General features: G+C 39.8%; 1 protein-coding gene and 1 long non-coding RNA gene across 4 annotated transcripts in view; one reads left to right on the top strand and one right to left on the bottom strand.

Moving 5' to 3' along the window:
• Positions 1-16,974, bottom strand: part of LOC120494021 (uncharacterized) — a 28,702-nt gene that overhangs the window by 10,874 nt on the left and 854 nt on the right. Inside the window, exons 2-4 of one of the 2 annotated variants that reach the window (XR_005625798.2) lie at positions 14,193-14,336; positions 13,957-14,091; positions 13,700-13,827 (exon numbers count right to left, since the gene is read on the bottom strand). This is a non-coding gene — a long non-coding RNA (uncharacterized LOC120494021). Of the gene's footprint in view, positions 1-13,699; positions 13,828-13,956; positions 14,092-14,192; positions 14,337-16,974 lie in introns of those variants that run through there. The other variant, XR_016146025.1, reaches the window with a different exon arrangement.
• asb2a.1 (ankyrin repeat and SOCS box containing 2a, tandem duplicate 1) lies at positions 6,900-16,664 on the top strand. Of its 2 annotated transcripts, none has more exons than XM_089118629.1 (10): positions 6,900-7,225; positions 8,295-8,414; positions 9,271-9,440; positions 9,547-9,702; positions 9,965-10,210; positions 10,306-10,477; positions 10,624-10,665; positions 13,331-13,892; positions 13,981-14,134; positions 14,224-16,664. In XM_089118629.1, the coding sequence occupies exons 1-10, from the start codon at positions 6,900-6,902 to the stop codon at positions 14,367-14,369; spliced, it is 2,094 nt and encodes a 697-aa protein (XP_088974755.1). In that variant the 3' UTR covers positions 14,370-16,664. The 2 variants fall into 2 exon arrangements, with proteins under 2 accessions (XP_088974755.1, XP_088974756.1); XM_089118630.1 differs by having other exon boundaries at positions 13,292-13,892.

Raw genomic sequence — 16,974 nt, 5'->3', positions numbered from 1 at the left:
TCTCCCCTTTGGGTAAGATATGGTCTCTGTATTGGTCTTTCTCGCATCTGGTTACCTCATAAATCAGTTCAGCAATTGTGCCATTTTCCACAGGGACCGGGTCCACACTCAGCACAAACCTGAATGAGTGGATGCATGCCTGCTCCTTTTAGTGTGACCCCTATTGTCAGCATTCGACAACACGTCTCGTTCCTTCCGTCAAGGAACGGAGATTGCAATAGTAACCAAAACCGTTCTGGCCCATGAAAGACCTTATAATGAAACAAGGGGACACACATGCATTGTGCAAATCTGCAGACTAACCATGGATATCACCGTGGATGTAGTGGATGTTACTCAAACTTCTTGCTTTTTGATAATGTTTGCCAAATTATTCATCAACTAAAAAGGGTTAAATTGTTACATCAGCCCAAACAAAAGTGTGATGAGTTTGTAACCTTGATTATGTGTCCTTGACATTAACTTAGCTTCACCTATAAATAAGGAATAAGGTATTCACACAATGCAATCCCATGTCCCCTTTGTCTCGTAGCCTTGACACACTTGTAACGTAACACAGCAAAAACAGCCTAACAATTTAACCCAGTTAAGCACTAAAGGCTTCATTAGACGAAGCCTTTGTATGAAGGTGACTAACATTATTTACAGCTACATCATACAGTCTTAAATTACTAAGAAAAATATTTTAATTATCTTTATATATCCACATGAATCAAGAAATATTATACTGGGTATTTTCAGATAATATATTTCATGAAGCACAAATCTGCAGTACTCAGAGATGAGCAGAGATGACAGACTTTTAGGCTGCAGGTCTGTTACTCCTCAAGAACAGCATTTACTAAGTGGTTGATAATCTTAGCATACATGTCACGTGTCCTCTCCATGACATACTCTAAACAATCTGGTGTGGGGGTCAAAGACCTCTCTCTGCAGAGAGCTAAACAAGTCTCAGTGCAAGCGTGGAGTGTGCCACTAGACCCTGTGGAACTACAACAACAACAAAAACTTCTGTTTGGAAATCTGACTGAGTTAAGTAAGGGGGGAAGCATTTGTTAAGGGGGTAAGCTTTTTTATTTGTTGTTTGTTTTGGATTGTGTTGGTGTTTTGGATGTAGGATACATTAGTGCATTATTATTGTAAAAATGTTGAGAGACATGTTGAGATCTATGAAGCAATTGTTTCGAGACAGACTCTTCACTTGATTAAACCGATTTTAATTGTTTAATTTTTGCCATTATATTTAACACAAAAAAACTTAATGATTACATAAATTCCTCATTCTCATGTCTTTCCAAATCTGTATGACTTTCTTTCTTCTAATCTATTAAGTTTGAATATGTGTACAAATTAAACATTTTCTCAAGTCCACAATGCTTTGTTGCTGTATTCTCACAGCACATCTAAATGCTTGCTCCTGCTGTATAAACATGACAATGTAATCGCTCCTGCTTAAATGCTTTGTCATTTATTTCTGCATGGAATGCATAACTGTAAAACACAACGCTTGGTTTTAATACTTGATTTACACAGTTACAATCATTTCAATTCTATGAATACACTCTGCTACTTAGTTTACGGCATTAGCGGTAATGAATGTGCCATTGGAACAATGAATGAATGAACAGGGGGAATGCATGCATGACTCAGAACTGATGCCTTTTTAAGACCAGTCATTTCACTCGACAGCCAACTCTGAAATGCCTCTCCGGTAGAAGTCATGCAACTCTTATCTCTTTAAATGGGAAAACATCAAATTTTCCAAAGCTGTTCAAAAAGCTTACAATTCAAATTTCATATTTGAAATGTGAAAGTTCTCATAACTTAAGTTTCTTAGCAAATACTCAAAACACTGCAAACTGAAAAAATTGACATGAGTGCAAACACAAATACGCACTATTTTCTACTAATCTTTTTCGCCAATATGATATTATAACAGTATTACCTGAGGGTGCTCTTTGCTTTAGTTTGAGGATGCCTGGAAAACTGCCTTGACGCCATTAATTATCATTCTTGACAGTGCCCACATAGCAATTTTTCTTTGGCCCAATTCCTGTCCACACAGCCAGCTTTGGGTGGCCCAGATCTCAATCCAAAACAAGAACCATGCATTAACTAGCCCTGGACAGGGCCAGAACAAGTTTTAAGAACCAGCACCCCCAAAACTGAGTCACACCTGTGCCTTATCTAGCCTAATATAACACAGAATCTTAAAGCTGCAGTCCATAGCTCTGCATACGGCAAAATACATAACCAGCCAGTGTTCAGCACTATCTGGTTGCCGTAGCTCGATTCAAAGAGGCACTGTAAACTTGTAATAATGTTTTCATTAATGTACCAATGTATTCCAGTGGTACTGGTGGATTTCCACGGGAGATTCGAGCATGTCTTTGCATCATTACGTCACATCTGTAAACATAAAGGAGGAGTCTCGGCTAGAAGGCTATATTGAGTCATTACGTCACATCTGTACACATAAAGAAGGAGTCTCGGCTAGTAGGCTATGTTGCGTGTGAGGATGTTGGAGGTGGAATTTATAATCTTTTCTCACTGCACTTTATATAACTATCCATTTGATAAACCAGAAAGGTTCAAACAACAAACACCAGTGACAATGGATTTAACCACTGTAAAATGCAAAAGACTTTGTTCGGAGTTTGGAGTGGCTACAGAAAAAAAGAGACTGCAACCGGACCCATGCAAAAAAAGTATACATATCAGAAGGACATTACATGTAGTCACGCAATGCTAAAATTGTTAACATTAACAATTTCAGAAAAAAGTATCATTTGCACGGTTTTGCGAGATATGATAACTTATAAGTAATTGTTAGATTTCAGCAGTGATTACTGCAATTTCAGAACCAGAACAAAAGTGGATGTTTCTTACTTGTTCAGATGACATTTTTCGGTGAAAATAGAATAATCTGTGATTGCCAGTTTCCACACCGGTGTGGTGATTGACAGCCTCACAGTTTCCTCAAACATTGTGTTCATCCGAGCTGTGCTGTGTCGAGGATGTTGAAGAACAACTAAAGTAAAGTTGATAATTCTGTGGATGACTGCAATTGCAGATTTCAAACAGAGATGGCGACAAAGAAGAAAAACTGTGGACTGCAGCTTTAATATTTGGAATTCTTATATTGTATATTTATTTGTCATTATTTGTTTTGTGTAATGTTTTGCAAAGCTGAATGTAAAAATAAATCATGCAGATGAAGTACAAAATTTATACTTATCCATAAAATCCATATATCATGCACCTATAGAATAATAAAATAATAATTTATTTTTATATATAAAATCAAGTCTGGAGGAGGAAGCTCAGGGGGAGGATGAGAGTCCAGAAGAGGGATCATACTGAAAGTCCTGGGTGTTGCAGGTGGTGTGATCCGAGGAATGGCTTTGAGCGGGGACAGATGGGATGCGAGCCAGGTAACAGCCAAAACTGTGATCGATGTCGGTGTTGCTGGAGGGTCCTCCCATGGTGGAGAGAGTTCTGACGCCACCTTAGGGACGAGTGGAGGTGACGATGACCTTGGAGACCACACAGGCGAAGACCTTGGCGCCAGTGACAGAGCGATTACCCCCCTGAGATGCAAGTAGTGATCTGGAAGGCAGAGGTGGAGCCTGAGAAAGGGCGGAGCCACACCACTGAGAGGACACTGAGGTGGTACTGAGGGGCTGATGGGAGAAAAAGATGACTGGGTTGCAGAAGTCGCTGAGGAGAGGAGACTAAAGAGACTAATAGAACACATTAAATCCATTGGACCAGTTTGGAGAGGAAGTGGAAGAGAGAAGCTGGGAGGGGCCAACAGGTCTGAAGAAGATGATTCGGATTCAGGCAGAATCAAAGGAGGTAGGGAATCCTCTTTTTTTAAAACACAAAACAAATGTTCATTAAGTCCAGTAGATGCTCACTCTCAGTGCGGGAGGGTTGGGGGCGCTCACTTCCATATTCCACAAAGACTCCCATGGCAATGGATGGTGCAGTCGGCTCACACACCTGACCTGGTCAGACATACGCAGCTCTTGCTCCAAGGTGATGTTCTGTTCGGTCGCTCCCATTGGCACTGGCTCACAAATCGTGGCGGAGGGGGACTCAGACTCGTTGTCTGTAGTTGGCTCATTCTGCTGCTCCTCACAAGGGGAGGTGGTATCTAGCTAGGCACTGGATTTGGAGTGGGGCTGGATACCAGCTGGATACAGGATACCAGCACCCAATGAAGCTTCCTTGAGGACCCTCCCTGGACAACTGAGTGTTTGTTGCAATGTTGAGTCCCAAGAAAAGAACAAAGGCAGTTGTCAGGGAATTTCAACTGATGAGCAAAGTCGAGGAAGTCTTCCACATGTGCCTCGAGGGAGGGATCTCCACGCTCAAGGCACTGAAATGTGGAGAATCCACAATGAGAGGGGGGAAAAAAAACAAAAAAAATCCACAAAAACACACGAGAATAGAACAGATATCACCATGTAAATCACTTCTAGGTTGTGTCTTCTGTCAAGGTTGTGTATAACATCCACAGCTAAATCCAAAGGGGAACACACAAGAAGTTATATACAACTGAAAACAATAATGACTAGACACACACACCTGAACTGAGTGACAAAACCAAATCTGACAACAAACAAGGTAGGGAGAAATGGTGCAAACAAAAACTGATGCTTCTTTATATGCATCCAGTCAAGCAAACTGACCTGTCAATCATCTTGTCAAAAATAAAATCCTCCACATTTCCTTTCATTTAATTTCCTTCTGTATCGGATAAAAATGCAGAAGCACTTTGATCTGTAGTCGCGGGTCTTTCATGCAGAGAACTCTCCTCATACTAATATAGAATGATGCATGCATTGAAAAGTTAATGGCCAAACAGGTCTTTATAAAAGTTCACATTGTTATAGCAGATGAAATGTAACACAGAAAACAATAAATAATTAATTTTCTATCAAGTAAAACTGACCTTTAATGAATGCGGACCAAAGAACGCGACACACACGTCTCCCGGACATCTTGTAGAATTCAACCAATCAGATCGCAACTTCGACATTCCTGAAGTGATTCCAGAAAAGTCTGCCATATGCATCAGCCATTCAGCCAACGGTCTGTGAGCGTGATGTCTGAGGCCCCGTCCACACTACTGCGTTTTCGTTTAAAAACGGAGACCTTTTGCTACGTTTGCACCTCCCGTCCACACTAAAACGGGAAAAACGAAGACCCAAAACGGAGAAGTTTAGAAACGCTGCAGCTGCGTTTTGCGTTTTGAATCTCCGGAGGGCGTTTTAGTGTGGACGAGACAAAACCATACCAAAACGGAGAACTTCAGAAACGCTGACGCTTGGCTCTATGATTGGGTGTATATGTCATGATGTATCCTTCCCTGATTCGTCATTCACTGTTTACACCGGCACGCGCATGCCCAGTGTTGGTGAATGGTCACGTGCTCCGCGTTTTCAGTCGTTTTAATGTGGATGGAGATCATTTCGAATACGCAGATAAAACGCTGGTGTGGACAGAGATCGTATTCGTTTTAATTCTCCGTTTTTAAACGAAAACGCAGTAGTGTGGACGGGGCCTGAGGCTGAGACTATTTTTGGGCTACTTTTTGCCTCCCACCAACAATCGGCCCTCATGTTGTTTGTTGTTATCCATGCTGTGCCGTCATTGCCAAACTTTTGACCAGCTTTGGCTGACAGGACAAGTGCCGCTGCCAACAGGAGCAGTGACAGCATGAGGCCGCATTCGAGCCAAGACTGTTTGCTATGTGGGTGGATGATCTATAATTACCTTTAGCCTACTAATATGACAATGGAAGTTTCCAACAACTTCGGTCCTGTAGTTGTGAGATTGTATGGCCAAAATCTAATTCTGAAGGAAATGCAGATGATTGCATCCTTCCGTATTGTAATTAAAGTGAATATTCATTCGCATATTGAAATAATAAATGTTCGCATTGCATGATCAACTTTTTAGCCAACGATTCATCTCACTTAATTAAGCAAGACACAACAGTGTTTTTATACTTCACCGCAACATCTGCTAGCGTGCTATTGCTGTTGATAATATTTGCTAACGTAGCAATTTGAATTTGCTTGGCTACATGCTGCTGCTGATCAAACGAAAAAACATGACACGCAATAATGATAGTGATATAGCTTGAGAATGACCGTTCACTTATTTTAGATGTTGAATTTCAAAGGAATTTTGAAAATGTGCTGCACTGCTACAGCAAATGCTAACCAAGTATTTGAAAGTTGAGCAGCGAGCTCATTGGCTACTGATACAGGAAGAACCAATCAGCTGTGCCAGATACAGCAAGAACCAATCAGCTGTGCCCTAGAGAGAATGAAGGTCCCGACATACTCAAGGCAAAGTTATTTTTCGTTCTTGATTCACGGGTAAAACGCAGTACGTGAGCAATATACTGTTATCGAACATCTGATGCCGCCCACACTGCTGAGAGCGACAGTTATATGAATATGTAAACGTGTGCTGCACGCTTTTCTCACAATAACAAATCTCAAACAAAATTGAGAAAACAGAAGAACTTAATTTTCTACTATAAAGCAGCTCTTTGGTGTGTTCATGTTTTCAATCTTGGTTCACGTCTAATCTCCACTGACTCGTGAGGAGAAATGAACTGGAAAAGATGGAAAAAGATGGAAAAGATACGTGAAAGAAGGCGGAGCCTCAAGCGCACACATACCTATTAAGTAATCGCCATGGGCCAAAGGTAGTGCAAAGCGTTTATCAGCCGTAGAACTTTTCAAAATTGTTTTGGCAAGATGTTTTGAACTCCCAAAACAAACTCCACACAAAGTTTTGTTTGAAATGACTTCACAGCATCTTCGATTTCGATCAGATTGTGCCTAAAAAAAATAATATATAATATGCAATAATACATGTTAGTCCAGTTTCATTACACAATGAATGTTTTGGTTGTCTTAGGGTCCATCATGGCAGCCGCCCATGTGTCTATGCCAGGTACCACAGGAACCTACCTGGAATTTGCTGACTACAGTCTCTATAGCAACCTGTCTGATAATGAGCTGATGCAGCTGGCAATCGAGCGGAGCCTTTCTGATGCCCAGAGCTCTGGGCCGGGGTCAGAAAACTCTAATAACCCTGCTGCTCTGAGCATGCCAACAACATCAAGCCGAGCTCTACCATCACATCGTCCTCCCCAGCAGCAACTACAATCAAATGTGTGTCCTGCCAATCCACCCAGGTATGGTGTGATGTGCTTCATTCAAGTTGAAATGAGGTACCATCGTTAATCAACTCTAACTGGCTGTGTAAAAATAACCCGTGTTTAGAACACCTTACTCAACCTGACCTTTAGTGAGTGTCTTATTTTTTTCAAATTGGCATCAAGCTAAAATTATTTAGATATCAGATAGATATATTACACTATATAGCCGAAAGTTTTGGGATGTCTGCGTTTACGCGTACATGAACTTTAGTGACATCCCAGCCCTGATCCGTGGGGTTTATTATGGAGTTGGCCCACCCTTTGCAGCTATAACAGCTTCACCTCTTCTGGCAAGGCTTTCCACAAGGTTTAGGAGTGTGTTCATGGGAATTTTTGACCATTCATCTAGAAGCGCATTTGTGAGGTTAGGCACTGATTTTGGACAAGAAGGCCTGGCTCGCAGTTTCCGCTCTAATTCATCCCAACCGTGTTCTATCGGGTTGAGGTCAGGACTCTGTGCGGGCCAGTCAAGTTCCTCCACACCAAACTCACTCGTCCATGTCTTTATGTTTTGTGCACTGATGCGCAGTCATGTAAGAACTGGATTCCAATTCTTTTGGCAATATAGTGTAGATTAGACATTTGTGATTTATGCAATACAGGAATTGAACAACTTAAATGTAAAAAAGAGAGACAGGATAAAAATATACCCAATAATATGTTGCTTCATGAACTGTCTAGTCATGTTTTGATGGTCCAGCTCATGGGGAGAGTAACAGGATCACTTACATGTCTACTGCATCTTCTGGCTGACACAACTGCTTCACACCTGTTCCTCTTCATTTAAAGGCACAATTTATAAAGTGCAAGCTTAGTTCAGGTTCACATGCCACCATGCATAAAAATAGACATGCCCCAATCTACTTATTTGGATCCACCTCTAGGCTTCCAGTTGTGGATTTCAGTTTAATTTCAAAGATAACATGTAATGGTAATTTAATTTGAAATGATGAAAATTAATTAGAATTATGAAAATGTGATAGGTAGATTTAAGGCAGCATTAAATTAAATACCCATCTGAATGCAATTCTTTTTTCTCCAAAAGAGAAAAAATAAACCCAGAGGGTGTTTGTTCGGTGAGTCACTTTGTGACTGGTTCTGGCAAGCGAATGGTGGCGTATCGAAAATATGATGGAACTATGGAAGTCGCACCTGAGCCTGAAGAGTAAGTGATCACCTAATTATGACAGTATGATCTCATTATAACGTTTGTACAGAAAAGTGTGATTATTTGTACGTTTTCATAGAAGTGGATAAATATATTATAGCCAATATGGCCACCTTATAGGTACACCTGTTCAACTGCTTGTTAACGCAACTATCTAATCAGCAAATCACATGGCAGCAACTCAATATAGGCATGTAGACGTTGTCAAGAAGATCTGCTGTAGTTCAAACTGAGCATCAGAATGAGAAAGAAAGGTGATTTTGAACGTGGAATGGTTGTTGGTGCCAGATTTCAGAAACTGTTGATCTACTGAGATTTTTACTCTAGGGTTTACAGAGAAAGGTCAGAAAAAAATGAAAATATCCAGTGAACGGCAGTTCTGTGGGTGAAAATGCCTTGTTGGTGCAAGAGGTCCGAATAGAATGGCCATACTTGTTCGGCCTAATAGTTAGTATAGTTATAGCATCTCGATAGTTATAGGAAAGGTAGTTGATAAAACATTCTTCATTAATGGTGAAGCAATACCAACAGTTTCTGAGAAGCCAGTGAAGAGTCTTGGGAGATGGTACGATGGGGATCTAAAGGACAGAGGTTGAGTGGGAGAAGTTAGACGACAAGCAGTGGAAGGGTTGAAGAGCATAAACAGCTGTGCTCAACCAGGCAAACTAAAATTCTGGTGCTTTCATTTTGGTCTACTGCCAAGGTTGCTGTGGCCTCTGACTGTGTACGAGGTTTCTTTGACAACAATGGATAAGCTGGAAGCGTCAATAAGTTCATACATCAGGAAATGGTTGGGAGTGAACATCATCTCACCTGCAACATGTCATAATAATAAAACCGGTGTCTTCTCTAGGGACATTGAGCCTATTGTTAAGGCCATTTTGGACAATGATGTAGAAACAGTGAGGCTATTGGTTAAGCAACCCAGTTGCAATCTTCTTGCACCAAACAAAGATGGATGGATTCCTTTACACGAGGCAGCATATTATGGAAAAGATCAATGCATTCAAATTCTCCTGAGAGGTAAAGTGTGCTCATTTGAAAATTACTCAGTTTAACTTTTTTTTTTTTTTTTAGCCAAGCACTAATCGATTGTTTTGGCTTTTTATCATGAACACTATTCTCACAGCTCAACCTGGCATGGTTAACCAGCGCACTTTGAATTGGAAGACTGCTTTATTGTTAGCTGTGACCAGGGAACACCTTGCATGTGTGGAGATTCTTCTGGAGAATGGTGCTGATCCTGATATTGCCAGTGTGGAGAGAGAGACTCCCCTTTACAAAGGTATATCCATCCATCCATCCATCCATGGCCTTTGACCCTTCAAATTTCAAGTTTTTTAATCCCCAAAACATTTTGTTAAATCTTGATGTGGCTTTTTTGTTGAATTCTTGTTAATTCTAGTTCCTTACATTCAGATTCAATTTGATTAAGGTATAAAGCCCTGTCATACCATCCCAGATCCACAACAATATAGTTTGTTTTACATTGAATAAGACCTTCTGTGGTGTGATGGAATTTGTATCATTTCTTTACATATCTGTAGCTTGTGAGAAGGAGAACCCAGCAATGGTTGCCATGTTACTGAATTACGGCGCCTCTGTGAATAAGAACTGTATTCAAGGCTGGACCGCTCTTCATGAGAGTGTTTGCAGAAACAATGTGGAAATCTGTGAGATACTAGTGAAAGCCGGAGCCAAAGTCAACATGCCCAACATGTACGGAATTACTCCTATCTTTGTCGCTGCCCAAAGTGGAAAAGTGGATGCACTTCGCATGCTTTTAAGAAATGGTAACATCTTTCACTTCACTGTCATTTTCCTTTCTGTTTCATTGTTGCTTAGTGATGTAATGCATCTCAAATGTAATGCATCTCAACTCAATCAGGTGCAGATCTCAACAGCCAGGCTGCAGATGGAGCCACAGCGCTGTATGAGGCCTGTAAGAATGGTCATGAGGAAATTGTAGAGTTCCTTCTATCTCAAAATGCAGACACCAACAAGCCGGGCAAAACTGGACTGATGCCAATCCATATTGCTGCCCAGCGTGGCAATGATGGGTATGAATTAAGAATTCACTTAATAAGGAATTTGAGAGAAATGTTCTCACGTCACAGTTTATGTAAACAACTTATTTGTATGCGAAGGCCATTGTTTCTTAAGAGTTTAGGTTTAGTATATCTCATGATCTTGCATTAATTTTCAGCAAAGTCCTTGGGTGTACCTACAAAAATGCCACGGAAACTAAGTAAGTCTCAATGGGTTCTTTCCAGCAATGCTGTGGCAAGAGGGTGCTAATCCTCTAACCTATCACCTGAAAACTCAAGCTAACTCAAGTAGTAAATTATTGTATTTTCAAAATATCATTTACGATAAGTGTTCTTTCTTCATGTCTTGTTAACTCTTCTAGTTTATTGTGTGTAGGGTCTTTTTTTCTCACCTAACAGTTAAACTAATAATCCCATAGCATAATTCCTGATAGCATGAGATGCTCTGGGGTGGGAATTGTAAGGAATTGAATGATCCCAGGTTCCGGTTCCTCTAACAATTTAAATTCCTTAACAACTCCATTGAATTTTTTTTAGTATTTTTAAGGAGTGTATATTTGAAAAAAAGAAATGCATTTTACTGGCAAATGATTACACAATTTTCACAACAAATACATGTTAAACAATTCTTGCGAGTGAAAGTGACAAAAGTGAAAGTGACAATTTGTCAAGGAATTTGTCCTCTGCATTTAAGCCATCCAAGTTAGTGCACACACATCAGGAGCAGTAAGTGAGTAGTGAACACACACACTGCAAACCAAGGACACACATCTGGAGCAGTGGGCAGTCATTTTGCTTTGGTCCCAGGGAGTGATTGAGGGTTAGGTGTGTTTCTCAATGGCACCTCTGCCAGAATCAAATCCACAACCTTTGGGTTACAAGTCTGAATTTCTAACCATTCGACCAAGACTGCCCCAATTAGAGTCATTCGTTTTTAGAACTGGACTACACTGCACTGAATGATTTTAATTCTCTGGAAAGAACCAACTCATAGGAATCAGACTACTGTGAAGTTTCAGTAGAGGTAGTGAAGTAGTGAAGTATCCTATATTTGTATTTCAGTGAAAGCCATTCACACACATAATATGTTTTTGCATTTCCACTGAACTGCTTTTCTGTTGTTGTTGTTTTTTTTTTGTAAACATGTGCTAGACGGACATCTTTGACCATCCTGTGTCTTTTGCAGAGTCTATGAGGATACATTTTTAAAGTCGCTATGAAACGCAAGTTGCGATAATCTATTCTCCCTTTTTGTAATGTATCCGAGTTAAACAGCTTCTCGAACTTGGTTTTGTCCATCAGGAATTGATTGTATCGTTGGATCATTGTCATGGTTCATGTTTCTCTGTGTTCCTTTTTGACATGTTTTTGGTGTTCTGTCTCTGGCCTGGTTGGCTGTCATCGTTGCTGGGCAACTCATTGTGCTGACAGGCCAACCACACCTGGTACTCATTTCGTTCTCCCCTATATCTACCCTGGTGCTTGCAGTCATTCTTGTCCTGCCATTTCTTTTTGCCGTCTATTGTTCCCTGTTCTTGTGTTCTTGTTTGGATTACCTATTGTCATCACTGTTCTGTACTGGTCTGCTTATCCAGCCCATTGCAGTTTTTGCCCGTTACTTCATCATCGCGGCTCTACAACACCCTACCATCTATGTTCTTTTTTCGTCATTTATTTTATGTTGAATATACAACACCCTATTTGACCAAGATGGATCCAGCGAGTACTTTGAGCTGAGAGACATTTTGGACAGCAACAACGCTCAAATGGAACACCAAGAGGATCTGATCATGGTGACGGGTTGAATGGTTCAGCCTTTAAGTAGCACGGGTTACATGTACCTGAAGACTGAGGCAGCTAACCCGTTCACTTCGACTAACCTAATGTCAGATCTTACTGCTCGTCACAGCGAACCTCGACTACCACCATCATCTACCTATTATGGTGATCCAAAATTGTTGAATTCATTTCCTATCAGAGGGATCTAAAGATGCTTTGGTCAACACGCTGCTAACTGGTCGAGCAGTTCAATGGTGATGTCATGTTCTACGATGAGCTGAAGAAGGTGTTTGACCGTGATTTCTCTGGAAGCGGTACGGGTTTTGGCAGAGTTGCAACAAGGTAATCAATCTGTGATCTGTGTTTCAGCCACAGACGCTGGCTGCTCAATGCAACTGGAATGAGGAGGCACCGTTGGACATGTTCCTGCATGGGTTGGCTGACAGTATACAGAATGAAAGCTATGCTCTGGAAATACAATCTGCCTTGGACGATCTGACTAAGTTGTCTCATCCTCGTGCCAGTTGACACGTCATCAGAAAGCACAAGAGACATTGTTGCAAGAGGGAGCCGAAGTTATTGGATTAAAGACAAGCACGGATAAATCACTTATAATAAATAGAAATTGTCCATTTTGATTTCATGGGAACTTTAAGTTGAATTTCTAAACTTGAACTCGAACAATATTTTTAGAATGCGCAAGACACTGCAAAATATGCAAGATGGGAGCGCAACAGTTAAACACGTCCATCTTGTGCATGAATGTTTACATTAAAAAACAATGTAAATGCAGCGCAGTGGAATTAAAAAAAATAATAAAAACACTATGTGAACGGCCTCAAATAAGCCCAAATGTTGTCCACTGTCCAACTCTAGAACTAGTTCTCTAAACTTTCATTATTGCTAATCACATTCAAGCTTTTTAAAAAATTATTACATGTATTAATGGTCTTCTTGATGAAATAATTTTCCTATTTTATAATGGTCATTTCACTCGAATTTGTCAAATTCTAACATGACATTCAATTGTATTTTGGTGCACACTAGCAAGGCAACACCCAAGAACACAAACCCTCTCATTTTTAGTATTGTAGCCATGCTGATCCCAGCCACAAGTAAGGCCAGAGTGAGACGTGCAGGTATCAGCCCTATCCATTTAGCAGTGGAGCGCAACAGAAATGATATTCTCGAGGTACTGATCGAGGCCGGCTTTGACGTCAATGCCACATTGTCTGACGATCATTCTATGATGTATGAAGATCGGCGCAGCTCAGCTCTCTACTTCGCCGTCATGAACAACAACATTGAAGCTAGCACCATGCTCCTGGAGGCTGGTGCTAACCCAAACCTGGACACGTTCAACCCGCTCCTGGTGGCCCTGAGGCAGGGTTGCATACAGACAGTGACTTTGCTGGTGCAACATGGTGCCAATGTCAATGCCTACATCCCAACTCACCCAACGACCTTTCCAGCAGCTGTTATGTTCTGTATGAAGTATCTGACCTTACTGAAGTTTCTGATGGATAATGGCTGTGATGCCTTGTCATGTTTCAGTTGTGTTTATGGCAGCAATCCTCATCCTCCTATAAAGACCAGGCGCAATGTAAGATATGATGTAGATGAAACTACAGAAAAGGCCTGCATTCAGGTGCGTGGCCTGAAGCCAATACATACAGTATAATTATTATTTTATTCTAAATTGTGTATCTTACCACATTTTATACGTGTTTTACTAGTTCTGTGAGGTGATCTCCACCGAAACCTACTCCCACTGGGCAGGACCGATTATAGATGTGCTGCTTGACTATGTTGGGCATGTGAAACTCTGTGCACGGCTCACTGAACATCTGGACAGTTATGACGAGTGGCAATGCATCAAAGAGAAATCAAGTATGCGCACCCATATCGTTTGCTTGAATTATTCATATATGCAAATTATTTCAGTCACCTGTGTATTCATTTGCTGGTTCTGATTGCAGTGCCTCCACGCCCACTCATGCAGCTCTGCAGACTGAAAATCCGCAAACTGCTTGGGATCAATAGACTGAAGGAAATTTGCAAGCTTCCAGTTCCTCCAAGGTTGATCCAATTCCTAAATCATCAAGAACGAGAGCAAGAATTTTAAGCCTGCTTTTGAGTGTTAACTTTTAGTCAGTACAGAGAGAACAATGACATTAGAAAATCATAAACTTCTGTTTACTTGCACTGAGCTAAATTTATAGAATAAATGGCATTTAGAATTCATTTAGAGTCAATTTTTGCACAAATATAACAAACAAATGTGCTACTTAATAGCGTAAAAAGGCCATAAATGTTTTTTATTAGACAAACAGAATTTGATGGAACATTTATTAAATACATTTAGTAGTCACATAGTACTTTAATTTGTCTATATATGTATGCTTAGAAAAAAACTATTACTGTTTTTACCATGTTTTTGGTGCCAGAAATGACAGAGGAAAATGATCCTGTTGTAAAACAAAAAAATCAACGTCCAGGCACTAGAATGACTGGATACACCTGTGACATACATTTCAGGATTTGACCACTAGATGTCTCTTGAAAGTAAAAACTGTAAAAACTTGAACATGTATAGTCAAAGGCAGTGTTTGAAATTAACTTTTTCACTCACCGGCCAATTGGCTACCATTTTTTTAGGTTAGCTTACCGGCCAGAACCTCTACTAGCCAAAAGAAAGGGAAAAAAAATGTAACTACATCACAGTTTAATATATACAATTCATTTTTTAATCAAACAAATCCCATCATCAGGCTATCTCCTCCTTTACTCTTTCATCCCCATCCTTTTTACCAAAACATGTGTTAAGTGGATAGACCAATGCAGTAAGAACATCAAACAAATTTGGATTTTGGAAAATTTCTTTTCTGTTAACCAAATGCTTTTTAATCATGCACATGAACAAGCGCGCCGTTATTTGTTGCGTACTGATGTACATGTTAGCAAGTAAGCCAGATAAAGATTCTGCGTAATAAGCCTACGCTGTAATTACCATGATGACTCACGAGTTCGGTGTTTGTGCTAAATCTGCGCAGATTTGGCTTACACAAACTTCCCCAGCAAAGTAAGTAAAAACTGGCAGGTGATTTGGCAGCGTTACTCGCCATAGTTGATTTTTACCCGCAATTGGCGGGTTATTGGTGTCTTTGTTATGAACTTGACATAAGCCAATACATCATAACTTGGAATGTCTTTGTCATGACAACTTGACATTACTGAGACAACACAACATGTCATAAATAGGCTATGTCATACATAGCAGATTAATTATCAATTAGCACTTAGCTTTATGGTTGACATTACATTAAACTCTCCTGTGGTTTTGACATAGGCTGACATGAGGCCATTTATGACATGTGTTGTCTTAGTAATGTCAAGTTGTCATGACAAAGACAGGTTATGAAATTAAATGTCATAAAAATGACAGTTAAAAATGTCATAATTGAGCGGATAACACTTGTCACACAGTTGTCATAAACATGCATAAAACCTCCTTCATATTCATGTGTCATGTCATGATTATAAAGGTGTCATGTTAGTCTTATGCGCACCCCTTTAAGTAAAGACACTAGTGTCTAGCACCCTGACGAAGGCCTGTTTGGGCTGATACGGGTTGGTGTTTTTTAAGATGTAGCCCTATCTTACAATAAAGATTCAATATTTACCTTTCTAACTATGTGAGTGCCTGGATGTGGATTTTCTTCTCTCTCTCTCTCTCTTTTTTTTTTTTACAACAGGATCCATCTGCCATTTTTGATATTTTTTTCCCACAACTGGAGCACCCGTAGTTTTGATTGTGAGTACCAGATGCGCCCCTGGTTGAGATATTTTCTTTGTATTAATTAATATACTTGATGTTTGTGTATAGTTTTCTATTTTTACTTTTTAGTCTACTTAGTCAGGTGTACATACATTTTTTTTTAATATTTTAATGTTATTGTTTTCTTGCAAGCAAACCAATATTCAGTAGCCTAATGCATCACACTCTTCAAACTTTAAATTCTATATACATTTTAAATGGGATAAATTTCCCTGATTCAGTCAGTGATTTATTAGTTGTGACAATGCGTCATTTTGTACAGCTTCCAACATGATTAATTATAGCATTTGAGTTTAATTTTTCTACCTATTGGGCAAAGTATAAAAAAAATACATCTAGTATTTTTTGGTCTTCAATAGCTGCTATTGTTCCTATGAGAATGTACAAGAAGCTAAGCTTGTGAGGCGCTGTCAAAACAGCTCACTGCAGCCACTAATTTTATTGGTTATACAAAGCATCACTGCAATATTACATTTTTTGTTTATTTAAATTAAAAGTTATATTCTGATCTATTATTTTCTCTTGCTGTTATATTTTTCAATGTGCCTGTTACATGTAGGCAGCAGGGATAAAGAGAGATGAGAATACAATTGCAGCAGTATTTATTGAAAACAAAGATAATCTAGAGGTGTAAGGGGTATACAGTCAAAGACCCAGAACCAGATATGAAGACCTGAAGTCAGAATTATATACATAAAAAAAATATATATAATAGAGAAAAGTTTTTCTGAAGATAGTTTGCAGTTTCATTAGCAGAAGTCAGCTTAAAGACTCACACAGGAGTTTGTAGGCCGCTTCCTTTACAGTTACAAAGATCACAGCAGTTTCTTACCATTTCCAAAGTCGCTACATCATTGCTTACAGGCTGAATGATTCTCATTGGCTGAGAAAT

Source organism: Pimephales promelas, chromosome 13, assembly GCF_988280905.1.
Source record: "Pimephales promelas chromosome 13, fPimPro1.hap1.1, whole genome shotgun sequence".
Classification (NCBI taxonomy): Eukaryota; Metazoa; Chordata; class Actinopteri; order Cypriniformes; family Leuciscidae; genus Pimephales; species Pimephales promelas.
Note: the sequence above shows the minus strand (reverse complement) of the source record. Positions and strands in the feature narration are given on the sequence as shown.